We start from the raw sequence: 23,504 nt of genomic DNA, 5'->3' as shown, positions 1-23,504 counted from the left end.
TGAATCAATTATAGCCAATAATCTAAGCTTAAATAACTTAAATATTTAAAACAACAATGATGATGATGATGATGATGATGTGCACATTATGCTGACACCAATAAAACACTGGATTATAATGTAATAGGCTAAATAAATCTGACCAGTCTATTTGCTCATTCAATTATTTTCTTATTTCCCTAAGGGCTGAATTTCATGGTTCTCTATACTTCTAATTTACTATAATATATTCCACACAGGGTATTATAAATTGCAATAATTTAATTTGGATTATTTTTAATTATGAAGCCAGTGTGTGTTTATTGTTTATACATTTTTAGTAATTTAGCATTTTTGTCATTATTCAAAAATGTTTTATTTACCTCAGTATCATAGACTTTTTCAGCTAGTACTTTTAATTTTTAATACCCTTTATTTTAAAGGCCAATAGACAATATGTGAACATGAAAGAAATATAGTATGGAGAAAAGGATAGTGTCACATTTATGATTCCCCTTTACTCCCAGTAACAATTGTGGACTCCCTTTGCAAGTCGGGTTTATAGCGTGAACTTCTGAACCTATTATTTTGACCACTGTGTCAACACAAAATGCAAACAATTCTGATACCATGGAAACACATAATATTGGTTATGTAATGTCTTAAAAAAAAAGCTTCATTGTTTCCTTTGCTTTTGGATTAAGTTTTAAAGACTCAATGCTGCTAGCAATGATATTGAACACTGGAATGCCAAACAAAACAATGTAATATACATATTATACTATAATATTGTATTAAATTAAAATATAAACATTTTAAGACAATTCAAAACAAAGAACTTTGACTGTGAGACAAAATGCAATCAGTCTTCGTTTTCCGATTCAAATTAGACCAATCTCCCTTTTCATGTAAAAAGTTATGGCCATTCTTAAAGAAAAAAGAAATTGATGAAATTTTACAACTATGGTCCAAGCCATTTATGCAACCATTTTTTGAAACAACAACTTAAAGAGTGTTTTCCTTTGTTTTATCATGTTTGTCAATGTTTGCAGAGTTCGCCCATATTTTGGCCAAAAATGAACCCCATATTTTCCTTTACTATTATGTACATTTCAATGGATTTTAACGGATCATTCTTCTGCTTCGTTGTAGTGACTGGCTGCACAGTATGCTTTCAAACTTCACAAACTTATTACTTCAGATAAATAGCACTTGTTTTGTACAATGATGACTTAAAATAAAAACTGAATGTTTCTTAGTGCAGACAATCCTGGATTCCCCTGTGAAACCTGACCTGTGTGCATTGGTCCATAATGCTCGGTTTTATTATGGAAGGCTTCAGCGGTGCCACCTTCTTACCACTCTATTGTGTGTTTAGAGAGGGAAAGGATTATGTGGTTATGTTTAAAAAGCTGGGGAAACAACTCCCCTTTGCAAAATGCTTAAATGGTGGCCAAAGAATGGGATCCTGCTTTTTTTTCTGCATTAGGGAACATTGGGCTTCACCCTTCAGGTTGCTCTAGTCACCTGGTGTCTTTGCCACCCAGCAGGACACGCTTTCATCTTTTGTTGTTGAGCAGGGAATGGGCGGCGTTTTGCCATGCAGCTGGTTGGGACCACCGGTTCCCAAACCTCCCTTCTACCCCATGCAGCCAAACCAACCTCCAATATTCAGAAACTAAACATCACAGAAGAAAGAAAAAAAAAAACCTTATGCTGCATTAATAAACTTTGTGAAGATCAATGGTAATTGTAAAACATAAAGGCTATAAGTCCAGCCTCATTCAGTATCCAGTTTATAATTTGAATATCTTTCCATGTGTGTATACTATATATTGCATGTATGTGCATTCAAGACCATACTTAATATTCCTCAAACTGAAGACTGGAGTAACGGATGCTGAAAATTCAGCTTTGCGTCACAGGAATAAATTGCATTTTAAAATATATTACGATAGAAAACAGTCACTTTAAATTGTAAAAATATTTCACAACATTTACTGTATTTTGATCAAATAAATGCAACTTTAAGAATCCAAACTTTTGAACAATAGTGAAAAAACACCCAAAGTTGAAGATAATAATTGTGTCTTAAGTGTCTAAAGTCTCACGTGGCGTTCGTACCACCATATCTAACGGCAACAAGCTACGGATGCAGAATGTGGGACTCTTTATTGGATAAGTGGAGTTCCTTTGTGCTTTTGAACTGAAGATAGCCCGTTGGGATCTTAATCACTGGCTTTCGGAGGTAACCAGTGTTCAGAGGCAAAGGATAAAGAAGCCGCAGCCATTCAAGGAGCTGTTGATCTAGACCTCATTGTTCTCACCACTATGGCTTGGGTAAGCAAGGTAAATAAATGGCAAACAAAAGGCGGTGCTTCACAGCAAAGCGGGCTCTGTGGGGGGTTCATGTCCTGAGACTGGGCCGAGGCCTACAGCCTTCATTATGAGTGTCAGTGCCACTCGCACCTATGGGGACTGTATGTCCCCACTGTCCCTCGCCAGACATAGTGGATCCGACAAGGAAAACGGCACAATTAGCACTGTATTCCCCTGATAACAACACCTGTAGGAATAAAAACTGCTTATCATGATCCTTAGACCATTTTAGTAATAAGATCCTTTTATTGTGGCCCCAAAAAGTAACTGGACACTTTTCAAATCACAGTTAAAAGGTCTGTATGGCATTGCATTAGACACAAAATATCATTGTCAAAACGATCCCCGTTCACACGGATCCACGAAAATGACTAAAAACGCTGTAATATTCATGTCCGGCCAGTAGTTGGCGATGTTATTTTGTCAACGTGCCTTTAGACTGAACATGTAACACGCATGCGCATGACGTCACCGTTTTCACAAATTTGTGTTTTTGTAGTTTACATCGAGACGATAATGGTATCGCTCTCAAAATTTTGCACTTTAAAACGTTTTCAAAAGTTTGTGTTTTCAGGCCCCCAAAACACCGTTGTCGTGTAAAAGAACGGCCAAAACGCATACGTTTTTTTCAGTTTTTAGTTGAAAACGGTGTAGTGTAAACGGCCTCTGAGTGGCATCTGCAAAACAATGACTCAATGGATCACCTCTAATCAACTGGTCTTAGGCTATTTTTATTGAATCTACGAAGCAGTGTTATGTTAGTGTTATTTATAAACTATTAGAGTTTTTATTCATATTTTGAAGTAGCTTTTTTATATTTTCAATGTTTATTTAGAATTTTAGGTTAATCTTAATTTTGTTGTGATTTTGTCATTTTTATTATAATTTTTTATACAGTATTACTAGGTTTCATTTATTTGGATTTTAGTTTTAGGTTTGTTCAGTTTTAGTATTTATTTATTTCCACCCTAGTAAAAAAAAAAACTATTCCAAAATGTATTTAAAATACATTTATTTTATACTATGTATAGTGCAAATCCATTATCATATTTACTGACATGACTTACTGATATAAATTTAATTAAATATAATTAGCTTTAATTAAAGTACTTCTTTAATGCAAAATGTACATTCCTCAATATTAAAAGCCTTAAATCTGTTTCAATATCACTGTATAAGGATAGTATGATCACTGTATATAATATATAACATTATCATCTTAGAATGATTTCTGGAGGATCATGTGACTCTGAAGACTGGAGTAATGATGCTGAAAATTCAGCTTTGCCATCACAGGAATAAATTACAAAAATTTTACATATAATGAAAAAAAAACAGTTATTATTACGGTTTTATTGTGTATTTGCTCAAATACATTCAGCCTTGGTGAGCATACGAGATAAACATCTTTAAAAATAATATCGAGCCCTAACTTTTGAAAAGGAGTGTATTACAAAAAAACAAAACAAAAACAAAAAAACATAAAAGTGCCTCAAGTGTCTTAAGTCTCTAAATAATTTTGGGGGTCTCTGTACATTAATGTGACGATACAATACTTACATAGAAGCTTATAAAGAAGCTATTTTATTAGCTAGGCTAGGATTCATATAAATTGCATTCATTGCAGGGTTTATATTTCATCAAAACTGCATTCAGCTCTTAGCAAGTTGAGGAAGAAGCACAAATGTCATTAGTCTAGCCTTAGGCAGCTTCTATCATTTCACTTCTTCTATCATATCACCATTTAAAGGGATTATGATGCTACCTGTGGGGGTTGAGCATAGGGCTAGTATATAGTCGTGAAGCCTTTATTTGTCAATTACATTATCTAACTAATGTCAGGGGATTAAGCTGTGCCATCTGGTGTAAGTGCCAGAGTAGTGAAAATCACAAACATGAGTAGAAAAGAGTCATGTGACCGGAGATATGCACTGGCATGCAGCTAAAAATAGCTAATGATGAGATATTAGGACATTATCTAGACATATTTAGCCTGATTTAGAATGTAAACATTTTAAATCACTGCAAAGACAATTTGCCAAAGTTGGGAAAGAAGCAGAGAAAGAAGCGAAAAAAAAAATATATAATATATTGATATAATGAAATGAATGCCACATTGTTTATACTCATGAAAACCCTCAGTTGGTGGAGATTAAGTTTGCAAAAAGGCATTATAAAAAGCTGTCTAATTGAGGACAAATTTTCACTTGAGGACAAAAAAACTTGAGGACAAATTTTCACTCATTTAGAAGGAACCATAGTGAAGGACCAAACTCCTGTGCGTGAGGCTGGAAACCTGGGGCACAAGGAAGGCAGCACCATTTCTTTTTTGACTTGGGCTAGGAAACAACCCAGAATGCTCTAGCAACCTCATAGCAAACACTTTATACCCCTCACAGGATTTTACATTTGTTCACATGATTTCATGAATTGCTTTGTGTGTAAAATGTAGTCCGACAAGTTTGTTTTACATCGTTTTACACTGTCCAGCTGCACAAAGATCCACATCCACAAGCATAACAACCTGAGATCTCAGACATGATTGAAAGCGGTCATTTGCCCAAATTTTGTGCAAACGTCCTCAATATATTTAGAATTAGAGTTGAAATAAAAGGAAGAAAGGAGAATCAATTGCACACATGAACTGACACAAATGCTCACTGAACCCTCCATAATAAGGGTCTGCACGGGTGACAGTGGCTTCACTCATCTCACACCCTCATTTTAGTCGAAAGACAAAGAATAAAAAAACCTAGAAAGAGCTTTGTTTGATAGAACAAAAGTTGTCTCTCAAAATTATGAAAATGCACAAAAACAGGGAGTTCCCTTGTCTTCCAATGCACCATCAATCATTCCCAACTCTCAGTGTCCATTCCAATGCAATCTATGGGCATTTGACTGGAGATGTCAGTCAAAATGCCTGTTCTGTTCATCTGTCACTCGAAGAGTAATTGCTCTGTCTGTCTATTATTGCACGAATTATATTCTCTCGTAGAACTTTTAAATATTATCTCTGAAAGGATTACAAAAAAGAATACCCTGAAAAGCCCACCTTGTTACACACCATCTGCATTTGCTCCTCAACAACGTGAAAAAGAGCCAGACATGGCGCAAGTCCGGGGGGAATCCGTCCGCCCGCCTGCCTTTGGCCGAGTGTCACACAGCCCATTGAGAGGATTTATGCTTGTGTACTTTATTTTGTTTTGTATAAACAACGGCGCTACGCAGTACCTTTATCGGCCGCGGTGCGTTCTGATTATTCCTCCCTAAAGTCCTCCCATCTGTCCCCGATTCTGTAGCCCGAGCCTCTTTCAGAAGCCTGACAGGGAGTAGCGCTGGAAAAAAGTAAACTGGTAGGGGGCCCTCATTTCACACCAACCCCTCGATTGTGCCCTTCCGAAGCAAAGCACTCTTCTATAGCTTTTTGATAGGCTTTCAATCCCAGCCCCACTGACAAGGTTTTCTTTAGGAGGAGTAGGAGTTGTGGCTTTTTTGGCTCTGGGGTAGGGGGGCTTACCGCGGAGACTTAAGCGAGAGCAGAGGTGATTTCTTCGGGGAGGGGGGCCGCCGGTGGAAAGGAAAAACTGCAGCAGATGGGGCTGATTGTGCTCCCTACGCAAATTAAGGAGAGAGACATCTGCAGCCACAACATACTGGTGGTCCGAGGCAATTAAGGCAGGGGTACGAGGCGAGCGGGGGGGCGCAGGACAGAGGAAAAGACAGTCCTGCCTGCCGGTGCATAGAGATGAAGTCAGGCTCACATTACAATGAGCCGGGCTACAATGGAGGGAGCCGTCCAAGTGGAGATGGGGGGGGGGGGGGGGGACAAGCGGGGGGTTGAAGATTAATGTACGGAGAAGCCGGCAACAACACTTTGTGCAGCCAAAATAAGAGGTGGGGCCTTCGGGGCTGAATTGAGCCCGAGTTATAAAGTGTGTCCTTTTCTGCTGTCTTCCCCATTCGAGGCCTGAGGTCATTTACAGAGGTGACAGCTTAGACGTGCACTGTTGTGGATTTAATGTGGAGCGTTTTCCCCCATTTTTCTCCCCACCCCGTCCCGCTTCAGCTCTGGAGAGGTGACGTGATAAAGCGGGGTCATCCCCGGGATTAGACCCCTTTAACGTTGCCTTTATTTATCGACTGGGCGCTGAGGGGGAAATTCGGGGCCGAGGGAAGAATGCCGCCATGGTGTTTACAGGCTCATCCCTCCAGGGATATATGTGTGCAACAATGCTGTCCCCATGCAGATTTGCATAATTCAGGCACATCTAAACAGGCTCAAGTTGTTTTAAATAACTGGGGCAACTAACAGGATGCAATTGTTTTGTGGGGGACATTCTGGCTAACTAAAGACAAATCGTACTCTCATTAGTGCGAACGCACGCTGTGATCGGGGAAAATGTGCAGGTGCACTGACGCTTTTCAAGGTCACATAGAGATAGTGAACAAATTTACTTGTTTGATTGTTAAGGGGTAGTCAAACTACATTTTAAGCACGCGGAATTGCTTCAGACACGGTCACGGACGTGACGTGTCATCACACAGTCCATAAACCATAAATTCAACCATAAATACAACATAAATAATTAATAAAATCAAAAAAGAAAGTCTTTCCTGCAAGACTGCAAACCTGCAGCTTTAAAGTTTGTGTTGTTTTAATTCAGCTTAAAGGTCACGTTGTGATGTATCCATCTTCTGATACAAATTCGCAGGTCAGATTTCACCAAACTTGAACTTTGGAACACACTGAGCTTGTGTTTCCGGGCTCCAACATTCAAATGTAAAGTTTCGTGTGCCGCCCCTTTATTTTGACTTCATCTTGAACTGCAGTGTGGTTTTGCAAAGAAAAGAAATTGAAAGCTAAGTAAAACAATAAGTGGAAAATTATGTTTAAATCAGGTGAAATGTTTAGTCAGTAGCCTAATAAAAGATTCTACTCACTTTATCTCCATAATGCTTTCTTGCTCGCAGAATTCATTTTGTCTGACTGTCACTACTACAATGGCATCACTGAAATCGTTTGCTTTTGCACAAAATCCACTCCATAGGTGCCAGTATAAGTTCAAGATGCCTTTCGAGGTTCTGAAATATCTCTCCAAGTGTTGTTGCTATCAAATGTTTTAATAATCTATGACAAGTTGTCACAATTCCTCATTAAACTGCTAGTTGCAGAATGCATTCTGAAGGATCATGTGACACTGAAGACTGGGGTGATGATGGTGAAATTTCAGATTTGCGTCACAATAAATAAATTACATTGTAATATACACTCACCTAAAGGATTATTAGGAACACCCAGCCAGTTCTCATCCCAAGGCGTCATACATGTGACGCTTTTGACATTTCGTCGAAACCTTACGCACATGGCATCTTTTGGCGTCAATATGAGACACAGATCCCAAGGCGTCATAACCGTAACCCTACCCCAGACCTAAACCTACCCTTAACAATGCGTCTTATATTGATGCTAAAGGATGCCATGTGCGTAAGATTTCGACGAAATGTCATATGGCGTCACCTATATGACGCCAAAGGATGAGAATGTGTTGGAACACCATACTAATACTGTGTTTGACCCCCTTTCGCCTTCAGAACTGCCTTAATTCTACGTGGCATTGATTCAACAAGGTGCTGAAAGCATTCTTTAGAAATGTTGGCCCATATTGATATGATAGCATCTTGCAGTTGATGGAGATTTGTGGGATGCACATCCAGGGCACGAAGCTCCCGTTACACCACATCCCAAAGATGCTCTATTGGGTTGAGATCTGGTGACTGTGGGGGCCATTTTAGTACAGTGAACTCATTGTCATGTTCAAGAAACCAATTTGAAATGATTCGAGCTTTGTGACATGGTGCATTATCCTGATGGAAGTAGCCATCAGAGGATGGGTACATGGTGGCCATTAAGGGATGGACATGGTCAGAAACAATGCTCAGGTAGGCCGTGGCATTTAAACGATGCCCAATTGGCACTAAGGGGCCTAAAGTGTGGCAAGAAAACCTTCCCCCACACCATTACACCACCACCACCAGCCTGCATAGTGGTAACAAGGCATGATGGATCCATGTTCTCATTCTGTTTACGCCAAATTCTGACTCTACCATCTGAATGTCTCAACAAAAATCGAGACTCATCAGACCAGGCAACATTTTTCCAGTCTTCAACTGTCCAATTTTGGTGAGCTCTTGCAAATTGTAGCCTCTTTTTCCTATTTGTAGTAGAGATGAGTGGTGGGGTCTTCTGCTGTTGTAGCCCATCCGCCTCAAGGTTGTGCGTGTTGTGGCTTCACAAATGCTTTGCTGCATACCTCGGTTGTAACGAGTGGATATTTCGGTCAAAGTTGCTCTTCTATCAGCTTGAATCAGTCGGCCCATTCTCCTCTGACCTCTTGCATCAACAAGGCATTTTCGCCCACAGGACTGCCGCATACTGGATGTTTTTCCCTTTTCACACCATTCTTTGTAAACCCTAGAAATGGTTATGCGTGAAAATCCCAGTAACTGAGCAGATTGTGAAATACTCAGACCGGCCCGTCTGGCACCAACAACCATGCCACGCTCAAAATTGCTAAAAAATCACCTTTCTTTCCCATTCTGACATTCAGTTTGGAGTTCAGGAGATTGTCTTGACCAGGACCACACCCCTAAATGCACTGAAGCAACTGCCATGTGATTGGTTGATTAGATAATTGCATTAATGAGAAATTGAACAGGTGTTCCTAATAATCCTTTAGGTGAGTGTATATTTATATAGAAAACAGTTATTTTAAATTGTAATAATATTTCACAATATTAACATTTTTACTGTATTTTTGATCAAATAAATGCAACCATGGTGAGCTTAAGAGACTTAATATTACCGACCCTAAACTTTTGAACATTGGCAAATATAAATCAAATAAAGCATAAAAAAAATTGCCTTAAACATCCAAGTTGATTGTACTTAAAAATTTAAGTAATTTCGACTTAAATTACATTAAAATTGTTGAAAATTGCTTGTTATTTTGATGAATTAAAGCAATGTAAAATGTGTCTTCATATGTTTTGATCATATGATTTTTACAGTGAGAAAATCAATGGAAAATGGCCTAAAATTGTTCATGATGTTTTTATTTACTATATAGGCTAACTTGTTTTTCTTCAAATAGCATCTCAAAATAATATAACCATATATTCCAAAGTCTTGTCTTGGCTATCTCTGGCGTCCCTTGAAGCTACATTATAGAGTGAGATCCAAAAATATGAGAGCACATTAAAATCTGATATTCAAAATTTCATTTTAACTTGGGCAAAAAGTGACAAAGTTTAAGGATTTGGAGACATGATCATCTGGTTTTACACATACTTTTTCATTCACTCCGTTTGAGTGCTGCCGTTAAAAGGCAAATCCAACTCGAAGACATACTGGAATTCCTGAAAGTCTTGTAATTCAACTTTTGGTTGCACTTTATTTTACAGTACATCCACTTACGTGCTAGTATGTACATGGGGAACAGGACTGTAAATTAAAGTGCTACCCAACTTTTTGTACTTTTGTATGTTATGCTGATGATATCATTTGCAATGAAACATTTCACATTACATAAGCAAAATGCAGAATAGAAGCATTTTCACTAGTGCTCTCATACTCATTGTTTGTGTGTCGCCCCCAAATCAGTCATATTAAACGAGTGTTAAGGGTTTGGTTTGTGACCATCTGATTCAAATCCTAATTGCCAGGCCAAAGGACAACTATAATGGCGGTTATCCGAGAGGCTCCCTTGTCTTTGAAGAAATGCTACTCAGACAAAAGTCCCAATTACACCCAATTGTCGTGGGGCTCGGAAACAGGCAGCGCCTCCTCGAGACTGAAACGAAATCCTGGTCTGCGGTAAGCCTGCGGTTTCTTCACCTTTTTGTAGCTTCTATCTGTCTCCATTGGGTCAGACACCCCAAGTGTGAGGCTTACTCCAAAACTACTGTTAAATGGGTACAGAGTCCCCCTTCAGATTCACAGTGAAGGAGTCTGCTTTCAAAGACACACTAGAGGATCCTTTTGAAGAGCGAGCAGCCCGAGGTTACTCATCCATGGACTCAATGAATCCTTTCAGAGCGGGTACTCATACACAGACAGACTCAACAATAAGTGTTTGCTCACAAGAGGGTGCCCAGTGCAAGAAGACCGAGCCGTGTCATCACTCGACAACTGTCCATCATCTCAACATCAGCTTTCAAGGTGATTCAACATCCAAGAAAGAAACGCTTGAATATTTAAGACTAGTGAAGCATTCGAATGATTTGACGTCGTTGCATTTTCCTCAATTGATTCATGGAGTTAATAACGTCGCACCAAGGAGAGATTTCGGTCCTGAGACCATGCATATTGGGTCACATGAGCATTAGATTGACAATCTTGACAACAAATCCTCATAATCAGCTTTTTTTTTTTGGAACAGAAAGTAGTACAGAACTGACACATTGATACAAAGGTTCACTAAGGATCTTCTATACTCCAACATTGTTCGGCTTGCGGCCCGAGCAGCTTGCGTTCAACTTCATGATTTAGCGCTTTTTTTTGTCCTCTTGTATTCGATGAGGGACTAAAACCCCGAGGATATTTTTCCTCCTGCTTTTGGAGGAGCTGATGTTTCTTATGATTGTTCACTGAAGTGAATCAGCCACCACAAAACACTGCAGCACATTGAGACCACTAGCAGAGGGCACAAGGAAGGTGACGAATCGGCAGTGAGAATGAACTTAATCCCCTAAGCTCTTGTTGGGGCTTGTCTTTGCTGTCCCTTCTTCCCTAGAAAAGATCCCAAACTTACAAAGCAACTCAAACAAGAGCTCCCACTCGGGGCTTGCTGAATGCTCCCAAAAAAAAAAAAACTGGTACATATCTGTGTGTTCTGCCAACTGTATGGGGAATGAGCTTACAGCTGCAATTTTTCTGTCAAACTTGGAATTGGTAACATCTAGAAAACCAATACCAAAAAAAAAAAAACGAAATATGAAAAATATGTAAATATTTCGACGAGTACATGGCTTGAAACAATAGTTTTTTTTAAATGTCAGTAAATGAAGTTTTTATTTTCTTCAACATGTGAAAGAGGTGCTTAGCCTATAGATGTAACCTAATGTTGATCACCGACCTCAAGGCTTTGGGATATGTTTAAATATAGTTGAAACCCCTGATTTGTGGAGTTTTGCTACTTTATAGTATAAATAAACATCAAACTAGACATTAATAAAATTAAATAAATACATGAACAGACGTATACAATTAAAATACAATGCAATTTTTATTAAGAAATAAATTTAAATACATTTTTAAAAAAGTATAAAATTATATAAAATATAAAAATGAAATAATAATAATAAAAAAATTAATTAAAATAAAATGGGTAACCGTTATTTTAGGACCAAATATTGGTTTTGTAGGAACTTAAATAGTTTATCAAACAGTTCTCATAACAAAAACATGGGATATGCGTTTCTGTTTCATAATAACAATAATTATAACAATAAATCATGGAAAGTTCCTCATACTGCCAAATCTGGGTCAAGCGTTTGATTTGTAGAGCCACATTCAAATAATCAATATAATCAAATAATAAAGATTGTATTTTCCAGGAAATTGGTGACATTTAATTGTTAGTATTCTCATAAAAGGCTTCAGTGTCTCACAACTTAATACAAACCAAGCTTCAACTTTTGGTCTTCACGAACTTTTTTTTTTTTTATGAGTCTCCCATTTCCCCAAAACATAAAATCCATAGCATCAGATAACATAATGATAATATAATATCCAAAAATTATTATTATTTTCTCATTTATCCTGGGAGGGAACAATTAAATGCTCCAAATAAAAATGATATTTGACTGATTTGGACATAAAGAGAGATTATCTGAGAGGAAATGAGAGGCATCCCTTCCATGACAAGGTTACCTCAGAGGTGTCCAGTTAAAAGCGTGGATAATAAGATTACTCTTAAAGTCAAATCTCCCCAGAAGACACTTTTGATTGACTGATCCTCAGCCAGGCTTACATGCTTGCTCTCATAACCAAAAATAATCCGTTTTTACTCAAACTGCTTCCTTTACCACACCTGAAGACTCAAGTCAATACCTCAAACCCATTTATACAGTGGTTTTACCTTGAATACATTAGGATACTAATTAATGTGACCAATAATTATCTTGATATTGATGCCTCTGCATTTATTTTTACACACAAGGACCTCAATATAAACCAGCGAAGATCTCAGTGGCTAAAAACATTTACATTTAGACTAATTCAATTTAAAATGTTAAAAACACAGAAGTACATATGAACAAAATTAATCAATGCATAGAAACTTTTTATGCTATAAACTATAAAAGTAAGTATCAAAGTATCCTTATGGAGTAAACCATGTGATACCATACTATACAAAATCCATTTTAGCACTATATCATATAAGCAATTCTATACAACAGTAAGGAATTCAGTAGTGCTTCATATCTATTGGAAAATGAGTGCCAAAAACTAAATTTATACATTGGAAGAACACTCAAAAATGTTTTATTGAAATACATAGAAGAAAAATTCAGGGTAAGAACAGATTTATTTTGTTATGAGACTTTATAGAACTGCACATGCCTTTAATAAATGCCTGTAAAGAGAAGTGAAAATCTATGCATTGAAAATGCCATAGATTGTGCGGACATCATGTGCTGTATCTATACTGCCCTCTACTGTTACAGTCCGATTGAAGAAATTGCCTTCCTTCTGATAACAATGTTCCTTCACTGTGTTTCCAAACACTGAGAAATATCAAATAGTCTATATAAATAAATTAATAAATATAATAAACAGTATACATATAAAAAGATCTGGTCAAGGTCCCAGGAGAACTGAAATGCACACATACAGTAGTCATTGAATCGGTCTGCAGTCCTGGAATATCTCTGTAAATGCTTTCCACTGATTATGTATTACAGACCACAGATGCTTTGCTTTACATGCATAACGACTCATTTCTTACAGTTATAGAGAAAATACAATGTTACTGAGCCAAGAAATGCATTTTTAAAAAAGGTTACAAAGTGAAACTTAAATGTCATTTTATCTTTAGGTACAAATAATAGAACAATAAAATATAATAATAAAAAGTGAAATTCGTTAAAATGTTGAGAGGTCCGTTTTAGTGTAACAAAGTCAACAAATGCACATGCCAACACAGATTTATACAAAACAATTATAGCACAGATTTGCATCTTAAATCCAGTGACTGCTTTGGCACAATACTTTATAGCAATGTTTTATGTTAATGAACAGGTCATTTTAATACTAGTCGGTTTCAAACAGATACACGTGGCAATTTCATAACAGCAATTTCAAGTTCCAAAGCAAACTGCTCGTGGGATTTGTCTAGTCTCTAAGGTTCTCAGCACTGTGCTGCTCTTCAGACTCCGGTTTCTTGCAGAACATAGTGGAGAGTTCCTGTAACAGCAATTCCTGTTGCGGGCTACATGATCTGTGTGACCTGTGCCTACCTGGGACGGGCAGAGAGTCGTCCTGGCTCAGGGTGTCTAGAGATTGACCAGAGGAGGACAGAGAGTGCAGTGGGTTTGACCCAACCATGCGATCCAGGGAGGCGGTCTTCCTCTGTCCCAGGCTGACGGGCCGTGCGGGAACCTCCTGGGTCTCTGCAGGAGCACTGGACAGGAAACTCGTTTCCAAAGATTTGAGCACCTGCAGACCGAAGTCGCCCACCTCCTCATACAAAGGCTCGGGGCTTTCAATGCGCTCCTCAAACGAGTCCTGCTGCATCTTCATGGGCTGAGAGTGAAAAAGAGAACGATGGCAAGGCATAGCAGGAGGTCAAAACGATATCTGCAGATTTCACACAACAGCACTGAGCTGAGTTATTAAACCAATAACACATACGTGGCCATCCATTATTACTTCACCACAGTTAAGCAGTAGTTATAAAAGTTGTGAAAAACACTACACAAATAAGTTGAATTTAACTTAAAACAACAGCAACATAAGAGCACACTATTCAGTGAATAATGATAATAATCATATTAATGTCTATTCAAAAATAACATGTATCTGTAATTGTTATTATTATTATATAATTTTAATAATTGTAATAAATAACTTGGTGTTTATTATTCTTTTGTAGTTTTTTGTAGTCGTATCATATTACACTTTCGTATTTTTTTATTATTCCTTTATTTTATTATATTTGTTTTATTATGCTATTTAAGCTCTTTTATATTATTACATTTTCATAATGTAGTGAATATACTATTGTATTAACCTTATAATATCACATAATAATATAAACTATAAATATATTATTATTATTATTATAGTAAGACGTTAAGTTTTTCAATATATTAAATGAGCCATTATATTATATTGTGTATAATTATATGGACCTTATAATATTACACTACTTCATTTGAATCATTTTATTAATAACTTTATTGTGTTTATTAATTGTATTGTAGTTGTTTGTTTTGTTGTATGATATTACATTTTCATTTTTTTTACTTATTTTATTTCATTAATTAATTTTATTATAGTATTTAAGCTCTTTTATATTATTACATTTTCGTAATATAGTGAATATACTACAGGTCCTTCTAAAAAATTAGCATATTGTGATAAAGTTCATTATTTTCCATAATGTAATTATAAAAATTAAACTTTCATATATTTTAGATTCATTGCACATCAACTGAAATATTTCAGGTCTTTTATTGTTTTAATACTGATGATTTTGGCATACAGCTCATGAAAACCCAAAATTCCTGTCTCAAAAAATTAGCATATCATGAAAAGCGTCTCTAAACAAGCTATTAACCTAATCATCTGAATCAACTAATTAACTCTAAACACCTGCAAAAGATTCCTGAGGCTTTTAAAAACTCCCAGCCTGTTTCATTACTCAAAACCGCAATCATGGGTAAGACTGCCGACCTGACTGCTGTCCAGAAGGCCATCATTAACACCCTCAAGCAAGAGGGTAAGACAGAAAGAAATTTCTGAACAAATAGGCTGTTCCCAGAGTGCTGTATCAAGGCACCTCAGTGGGAAGTCTGTGGGAAGGAAAAATTGTGGCAAAAAACGCTGCACAACGAGAAGAGGTGACCGGACCCTGAGGAAGATTGTGGAGAAGGACCGATTCCAGACCTTGGTGGGACCTGCGGAAGCAGTGGACTGAGTCTGGAGTAGAAACATCCAGAGCCACCGTGCACAGGCGTGTGCAGGAAATGGGCTACAGGTGCCGCATTCCCCAGGTCAAGCCACTTTTGAACCAGAAGCAGCGGCAGAAGCGCCTGACCTGGGCTACAGAGAAGCAGCACTGGACTGTTGCTCAGTTTTGCATGTCATTCGGAAATCAAGGTGCCAGAGTCTGGAGGAAGACTGGGGAGAAGGAAATGCCAAAATGCCTGAAGTCCAGTGTCAAGTACCCACAGTCAGTGATGGTCTGGGGTGCCATGTCAGCTGCTGGTGTTGGTGCACTGTGTTTTATCAAGGGCAGGGTCAATGCAGCTAGCTATCAGGAGATTTGGGAGCACTTCATGCTTCCATCTGCTGAAAAGCTTTATGGAGATGAAGATTTCATTTTTCAGCATGACCTGGCACCTGCTCACAGTGCCAAAACCACTGGTAAATGGTTTACTGACCATGGTATTACTGTGCTCAATTGGCCTGCCAACTCTCCTGACCTGAACCCCATAGAGAATCTGTGGGATATTGTGAAGAGAAAGTTGAGAGACGCAAGACCCAACACTCTAGATGAGCTTAAGGCCGCTATCGAAGCATCCTGGGCCTCAATAACACCTCAGCAGTGCCACAGGCTGATTGCCTCCATGCCACGCCGCATTGAAGCAGTCATTTCTGTAAAAGGATTCCCGACCAAGTATTGACTATTGAGTGCATAACTGAACATAATTATTTGAAGGGTGACTTTTTTTTTTTTGTATTAAAAACACTTTTAAAAGTGTTTATTGGTCGGATGAAATGTGCAAATTTTTTGGGTTTTCATGAGCTGTATGCCAAAATCATCAGTATTAAAACAATAAAAGACCTGAAATATTTCAGTTGGTGTGCAATGAATCTAAAATATATGAAAGTTAAATTTTTATCATTACATTATGGAAAATAATGAACTTTATCACAATATGCTAATTTTTTAGAAGGATCTGTATATAATCACATAATAATAATTATAATATATAAACTATAAAATATATTATTATTATTATTATAGTATGACATTGCATTTTGTAATATATTAAATGAGCCATATTATATTGTGAATATACTATGGACCTTATAATATTACACTACCACTACTACTAATCATCATATTACTATGGCTTATTATATGGCATTACATCTATAATTACTTTAAATTTGCCATAATAAAATATAGTGAATATACTATTATATGAACATTTTAATTATTTAATTATTTATTACTATTTAAAAAAAAAAAATTTATGCTATAACTATTGTAAATGATTAAATAATAAATAAATATTTATTCTCTGCTATTTCACAACAGCTCTGAATGTATAGCTCATCCATACAGACAAACTTTTAAAGCTATCTCTTTATAAAATACAAGTAAGCTTATGAGCTGATTTCCTTGTTCCAAAGCAAATCATTCTCTTAAACGAGAAGATAACAGGAACTACATCTTAAACATACGGGTTCCGAACACACTAGTGACTATTATCTCATGAAAATACCTAATCTGCCAGATATCTGCTTAGATGATCTACCATTATGCGAACACAGGTATTTGTGGTTAGCGGGGCATGCACAGAAAGTGATCACCCCTCAACAATGTTCAAAACAAGTTCCTTCCTTTTTTGAGTTTAAACTTTTGTCTCAGTATCAGAGCAACAGCATCAAGATAATTGCCGAATACATCGAGGACAAAAGCATGAAGCCCGCGGACAATTTGCTTGCGAAAGCTTTTGGGCAGGGACACACCAGAGGCTGCAGCACTTTCCCAAAACTCCCTGCCCTCCCTCAAGGCTACAGTTGCAGAACAATGCAGTAGAAGCATTCTTCCCACAAACGCATCCTGTCATACCAGGAAACCCTGGTTTCCCAACAGGAATGAGGGGGAAGGAGCGAGGAAGTCAAAGGGAGTTCCTAAATTAAGTATAGGCTATTTTGTAGAGTGCACTCCTAAACTTTTGAGCGCTTGTTAAATGCAAAGGTCATTTGATACTTTTCAAACCTCCTCCTACTTTTACATTTTGACCAGCCACTGTAATCGGAGTAATTGTGACTAACCATATTGAACAAATGGCAACAAACTTCCTTGCATACAAAGGTGTGAAAACTGAATTGCATGAACTGCATTGGATTCATCTGCAGATTAAAAAGAAATACTTACAAAGAACATTGAGAGTGCTCTTCTGGTGTGAAGCTTTCTCTGCAAAAACACACAAAGAAAAAAAAAAAAGCTAAATCTCAAAGCAAAAACAAGCAAGCATGACATGCACCGAGCCACTAGAGGACGCTGTTGTGTTCTACCAGAGTCTGGTTGGCGGAGAGCATGGTGGAGTTGGTGTTGCTCTCCTCTCCTCTGATGGGCACTAGAGGCATGGTGCCAAACTTCTGCTTGGAAATGTCAGAGGAAGAGTGCCGTCTCATCACGGGTGGCCGCAGGTCATCGTTCTGAGGGAGGACGTTATTGTTAAATTACGCCTTTGAAATGTTAATGAATGTACAGATATGTTCAGTTTAAAATGTGCTGTACCTGTGCTTTTAGTAAATTAGTCATCCAGTCCCATAACTCAGTTTCACAGGAACAGCTAAGGTACCTGTGAGGTCAAGGAGAGCGATTATGGTTAAGTGTAGCTATAAATAGACACTTTCTATAAAGCCTATAGCAGTGGTTCTCAACTGGTTTGGCCATGGGACCCACATTTTCACATGGTCACTAAGCCACGACCCCAATTTTTTGGGATTTGAACCAAAGCAAATGTATTTCTCGAAATTGGTTGACACACAGTCACAGACACACACACTTAAATAATACTTACAATTGCTGTTTATCCAGCATTACCGTTAATCCCCATCTGCAAACAAATGCACTCGTTATTTCAAATTTTGTAAGGTTCACTGATATGTTAATTTGATCTAAAAGCAGAATTGTGAAGCGTGCATCTTACTTTGTTGGTGGCTTTAACTTCTTTCTGATCCCCATGTAAATCTTCAAGGTTTTCAGTTGCCACTCTTTCTCAGGCTTGTTGCTCTGTGATGTGGGAAAGACGCTGACATGTTCAGTTCACCGTCTTCTGTAATGGGCTTTTATCTAGGAGCTGATAATGAACTGTACACACACCTTTTTGTCCTTTAGCAGGAGTAGTCTGTGGTCTTTAATTTGGAATGATCGCTCCTGGAATTTGTTTCCTTGCAAGAGTTTGGGCGGCTCTTCCCGACACTTCAGTACTCCAGACTTCACAATCTCACTCTTATAGGCTGCAACCCACAACACAGAGATACACTAGTTACAAGGTCAAAAACCAACAACAATACAGAGAGCAAAATATGCAGTTAGTGTTGTTTATGTGACAAAATATGGTTTTAGAGTTTTGTGTTTGGATGATGTGTAGTAATAACCGTCATGCTATATTGTATCTTTTTTATTAATAATAATTTTTTTTGTAATTCTTGTATACACTAAAAAAAATCCCAATCTTGTGAATGTTAGACAGAGAGAAAATTATTTTACAAGGATGCAACAATTTGCATTTACTGTTTTACTATATTTTTAAATCTAATTTATTCTTGTGCAAAGCTGAATCATATATATATATATATATATATATATATATATATATATATATGATTCAGCTTTGCACAATAATAAATTAGATTTTAAATATATAGTAAAACAGAAAACAGTATATGTAAATTGTAATATCTAAAAATTTTACTGTTTTTACTGTATTTTTGATCACATAAATGCAGCCTTGGTGAACATAAGACACTTTCAAAAACATTAAAAAAAAAATACCATCTACCCCAAACTTTTGAAAAGTACAAATTTCTATACATTATATGACCTCAAATTAGTGGAGAGATTATATTGAATATGTGTACATAAAAAAAAATTGTCACAATGCAGAACTGGAAAATTGGTTCAAATATTTTAAACTTAGGTTTTCATTTTGAAATACATTCATCACAACACTTCATTATATTCTCTGAAAGAAGTATGCTTTCACCTGTGAAAATGTCTATAGCTTCTCCTCTAGGCACCTTCTTCACCACCAGATATGCCGAACTGGGATCGGCCATTTTACACCACTGTAGAGCTTGTTCCAGAACCTTCTCTTTGGGGTGAAGAGGTCGCTCTATAGAAATGACATCCTGCATTTATATACTGTTTTTACCCAGCCTTAAAAAAACATTGATTGCTCTGCTGTTTCCTCCTAATTTTAGTAGTGAACAAAGTAAACTTGTGCTTATGCAAATTGGGGTGTATTTTGTTTTTACCCAGCTCTCCTTCCTCAATGGCCTCAAAGGTCATCCACACGTCTTTTTCCCCTGGAGGAATATTTCTCATATACAGCACCTGATTGGTCAGCTCCTCAGCACACATAGTGGGGGACACCTGTGGAGAGACACATACGGGTTTGCAATAATGGTTTCAATCTGCCACCATGTGGTAATTTTGTGCAACAGCAACTCTCAGTCAAAAAAATCAGTCACATACAGACATGAAGCAGACTTCTCTAAAGATGAAATAAAGATTTGTCTACAATATTATTTTATATATGTTAGCTTTGAGTCCATCTATATACTAGTCAGTGTACTACTACTACTAATCATAATAATAAGGAATATGTGTACATTTAAAAACAAAATTGGCACAATGTAGAACTGAAAAATTGGTTCAAATATTTTACATTAAAGTTTTATTTTTAGAAATTCATCACAACATATCACATATTTTCTGAAAGAAGTCGTCTTCATATATATACACACACACACACACACATACACACACAAGTGCATTTATCATTTTTTCAAACATGATCCCTTACTTTCAAAGTGATGCAGCAATCTGGTATTTTTTCTTCCAGATAAACTTCAATAATCAAGTCCCCTGCCTGTGAGAGCTACAAGAAAAAGAAAAGATATATAATAGTAGTAATAATTTATAATATATTAAAGAGAGATAGGAAGAGAAAGAAAACATATTACAAAATATTACATATAAATAGCTCTACCTGCGTGTCTCTCCAAGTGGTTATCAAACTGATTTCCAGTTCAATCTGAGTTTGATGCTCTTCATCAATCTGATCAAACACACACACACACAAAACACATTTAAAAAAAAAAAAAAGACAAAACAATTATTAACAAAAATTATTCATATTCAAACTAAACTAAATTCCACAAAAAGTACCAAATGTACAATGGTACTACCATATATTTTTGTGGGTTTTTTTTGTACCACCGTATAATTATGGTATTCTTTGAATGAATTGCACGATATTCAAAATTAATTCAGTTACATTGTATATGATATATCAAAGTACTTAGCTACTGTATCGTCATCTGATATTACCGTATAACTGCACCACAGCACTTTTTTTGCAAAGGTCTTTAACACAGTAAAATGTCATATTATATCTTATAATATCATGCCATGAAGTTATCCACTTACATCAAATATATACAGATAGTTATCAATGAGGTCTTCTATGATTTTGACCTCATGTTCTCCTTTTCCATCAGTCTGAAACAGACTGGGTGCAAACAGCAGAGACAAGTTCTTAGTGCACATCTGATTCAGATCAGCACACTTCTGTACCCTAAAAAGAGGAAGAGACAGCGTATAAGAGTTGACATAATTACAAAAACAGACCTGAATCAGAATGAAGACTCACCTGTAGAGATGACTGATGAGTGCTGCTAAAGTAGTCCTGTTGACCCGTGGTAAACCTCGAATCAGCTCTTTGTATCGGTCCAAGCGCTGTGCCTTTAGAGGTATCTCTGAATATAGTATGAGAAATCACTGAGACAGCACAAACTATCCAAAATACAGTATCTGTGTTGTCAGTTATTTGAATATTCTGGGTTGTTTTCAACTTTATGGTTGTGAAATCCATTTTTTGTTATATACTTACATTTAACAATACACATACAATGTGAACCTTGTAATATCGTTAAACCATTTAGATGAATTCCACAACTTTTTTTATTTGTCTTTTTCAGGTGGAAGAACATCTGGCTAAGTTACCAATTCATTAAAAATGTTGGGGTCAACAGACAATAATAATGTTTTATTATAATAAATGTTTCTCAAGCATGAAATCATCATATTAGAATGATTTCTGAAGGATCATGTGACTGAAGACTGGAGTAATGCTGAAAATTCAGCTTTGCAATCACAGGAATAAATGACATTTTTCAATATATTTAATCCGAAAACATTTTTAAATGGTAATAATATTTGACATTACTGTTTTACTGTATTTCGATCAAATAAATGCAGCAAATAAAACATTTTAAAAACCCAAAACTTTTGCACAGCGGTGTATGTTCCATCAAAATTATCGTTTGCAATAGTAAAGTAAGCATGCCACAGATTCACGTCATAGACATTATGCTGAAAATAACCCATAATATTGATCAATCTTCTTTGTTTAAAGATTTAAATGCAGTTTACTGTACTAACTGGCAGCTTCCCTCCAGAAGGGGTGAAGATCAGCCATGAATATGGGATCATCAATCTCCCGAAAGAACCTCTTCAGTACATCCGTCACGTCCTCTATGAAGTTATCTCCAATGCGTAGCTTCACATTACGGGCATCCCTACGAAATTCTTCAATCAAAAGCTTGATTCTGGATTTTGCACCATTTTTCCTGTATATACCCTCATGGCCCAGACCTGTGTAAGAGAGTTATACATCAGTTGGATTCTAATGTTAATGTTATAGCCCAGGGAATATAATATAAAGCACATGAATACATCATCTTCTCACCATACTGTGTTATGAATGCAATGCAACTGTCTACAATGATGGGGATGTCATTTCTGCTGAGCTGCTGGTCTTTAAGGTTGTTTCCCTTCCCTCCCGCAGACTTCTGGATGTCTGCGTACCACAGGGAGAAATCGGTCCTGCCCATGCCCTGCAGATGCAGAGTCCTGCAAGCACAGTCATTCTTTTTTTAGTGGGACTTTTTCTTCAATAACATGCAATCATTTGCAATTAGGGACATGTATTAAAGTGCCCATATTACGCAACTTAAAAGGTCTCCTAAAATAGGTTTAGATGCATCCAAGGTCAAAAAACACGTTAATATACATTGGAGCATCACCTCTTTTCTCTCATTGTCTGAAACTGTTTGATAAAGGAATCAGTCTCTCTAAACCCCTCCTTTCCGAAAGCCAACTCTGCTCTGATTGGTCAGACGGCCCAGTCTGTTGTGATTGGTCTACTGCTTACAGCGCATGTCAGAAACAAAACGCTATTACTATATTTAAATTTCGTCTGCGGAAGCTTCCTCAGCACTTGATACACAAGCATACGAACAGTAGCGATGGGGTCAGTTTTCACGAATCAATTCGAGCCTGAGTCCTCATCCATGCAAAGTGGATTTGCTTTCCCAGCGCAGAAAACAGCGTCTTCTCGACATGTTGACAACATGAACCAAACTCTTCCAGGCCTCAGCTACAGCTACAGTGTTTGAGGGTCAAAATAGATGTTGTTCATGGACAGCTAATGAAGACCATAGGCTGGCATTATGCAAATTTATTAAAAACCTACGTATGTCTTTGCAAGAAGACTGGAATTACTGACGACTCGTTTCAGGCAGTTCAGAATCGGTTCTTTCTTTTGGGAGACAATAACTCATTTCTCTGCACTTTAATCTTTTAAACTCTGCAGACCTTTATTACACACTACATGAAAGGTAATATTCGAAAAAAGCATAATAAGGGCACTTTAAAAAAAAGGAAATAAGTTTAATTTGGCTTAAAATGAGCATTAATAGAAGTCAAAGACCCACCTTCCTTTCTCAACAAGAACCAGAATGTCCTTCTTCTCATGGTTCTCCGTTTCTGATGCAATGCCTTGAACCCAAGACAAAGACGGATAAATACATTGCTAAATTTATCCAC

At 37.0% G+C, this 23,504-nt stretch overlaps 1 protein-coding gene across 4 annotated transcripts in view; it reads right to left on the bottom strand.

The window, feature by feature from the left end:
• Positions 1–12,928: 12,928 nt before the first annotated feature.
• Positions 12,929–23,504, bottom strand: part of arap3 (ArfGAP with RhoGAP domain, ankyrin repeat and PH domain 3) — a 33,302-nt gene continuing 22,726 nt past the window's right edge. For 3 of the 4 annotated variants that reach the window (XM_056250359.1, XM_056250360.1, XM_056250361.1), the window contains exons 19-34: positions 23,393–23,456; positions 22,366–22,529; positions 22,059–22,271; positions 21,268–21,373; positions 21,045–21,192; positions 20,605–20,673; positions 20,419–20,493; positions 19,868–19,985; positions 19,597–19,725; positions 18,711–18,847; positions 18,538–18,620; positions 18,409–18,444; positions 18,123–18,186; positions 17,897–18,040; positions 17,757–17,795; positions 12,929–14,164 (exon numbers count right to left, since the gene is read on the bottom strand). In XM_056250359.1, the coding sequence (XP_056106334.1) occupies positions 13,754–14,164; positions 17,757–17,795; positions 17,897–18,040; positions 18,123–18,186; positions 18,409–18,444; positions 18,538–18,620; positions 18,711–18,847; positions 19,597–19,725; positions 19,868–19,985; positions 20,419–20,493; positions 20,605–20,673; positions 21,045–21,192; positions 21,268–21,373; positions 22,059–22,271; positions 22,366–22,529; positions 23,393–23,456 (2,000 nt within the window). In that variant the 3' untranslated portion in view covers positions 12,929–13,753. The remainder of the gene's footprint in view (positions 14,165–17,756; positions 17,796–17,896; positions 18,041–18,122; positions 18,187–18,408; positions 18,445–18,537; positions 18,621–18,710; positions 18,848–19,596; positions 19,726–19,867; positions 19,986–20,418; positions 20,494–20,604; positions 20,674–21,044; positions 21,193–21,267; positions 21,374–22,058; positions 22,272–22,365; positions 22,530–23,392; positions 23,457–23,504) is intronic. The other variant, XM_056250362.1, reaches the window with a different exon arrangement.

Source organism: Rhinichthys klamathensis, unplaced genomic scaffold (assembly GCF_029890125.1).
Source record: "Rhinichthys klamathensis goyatoka isolate OS25496 unplaced genomic scaffold, OSU_Roscu_1.1 h1tg000068l_1, whole genome shotgun sequence".
NCBI classification, from domain to species: Eukaryota; Metazoa; Chordata; class Actinopteri; order Cypriniformes; family Leuciscidae; genus Rhinichthys; species Rhinichthys klamathensis.
The sequence above is the reverse complement of the archived record's forward strand: the minus strand, read 5'-3'. Positions and strand labels throughout refer to the sequence as shown.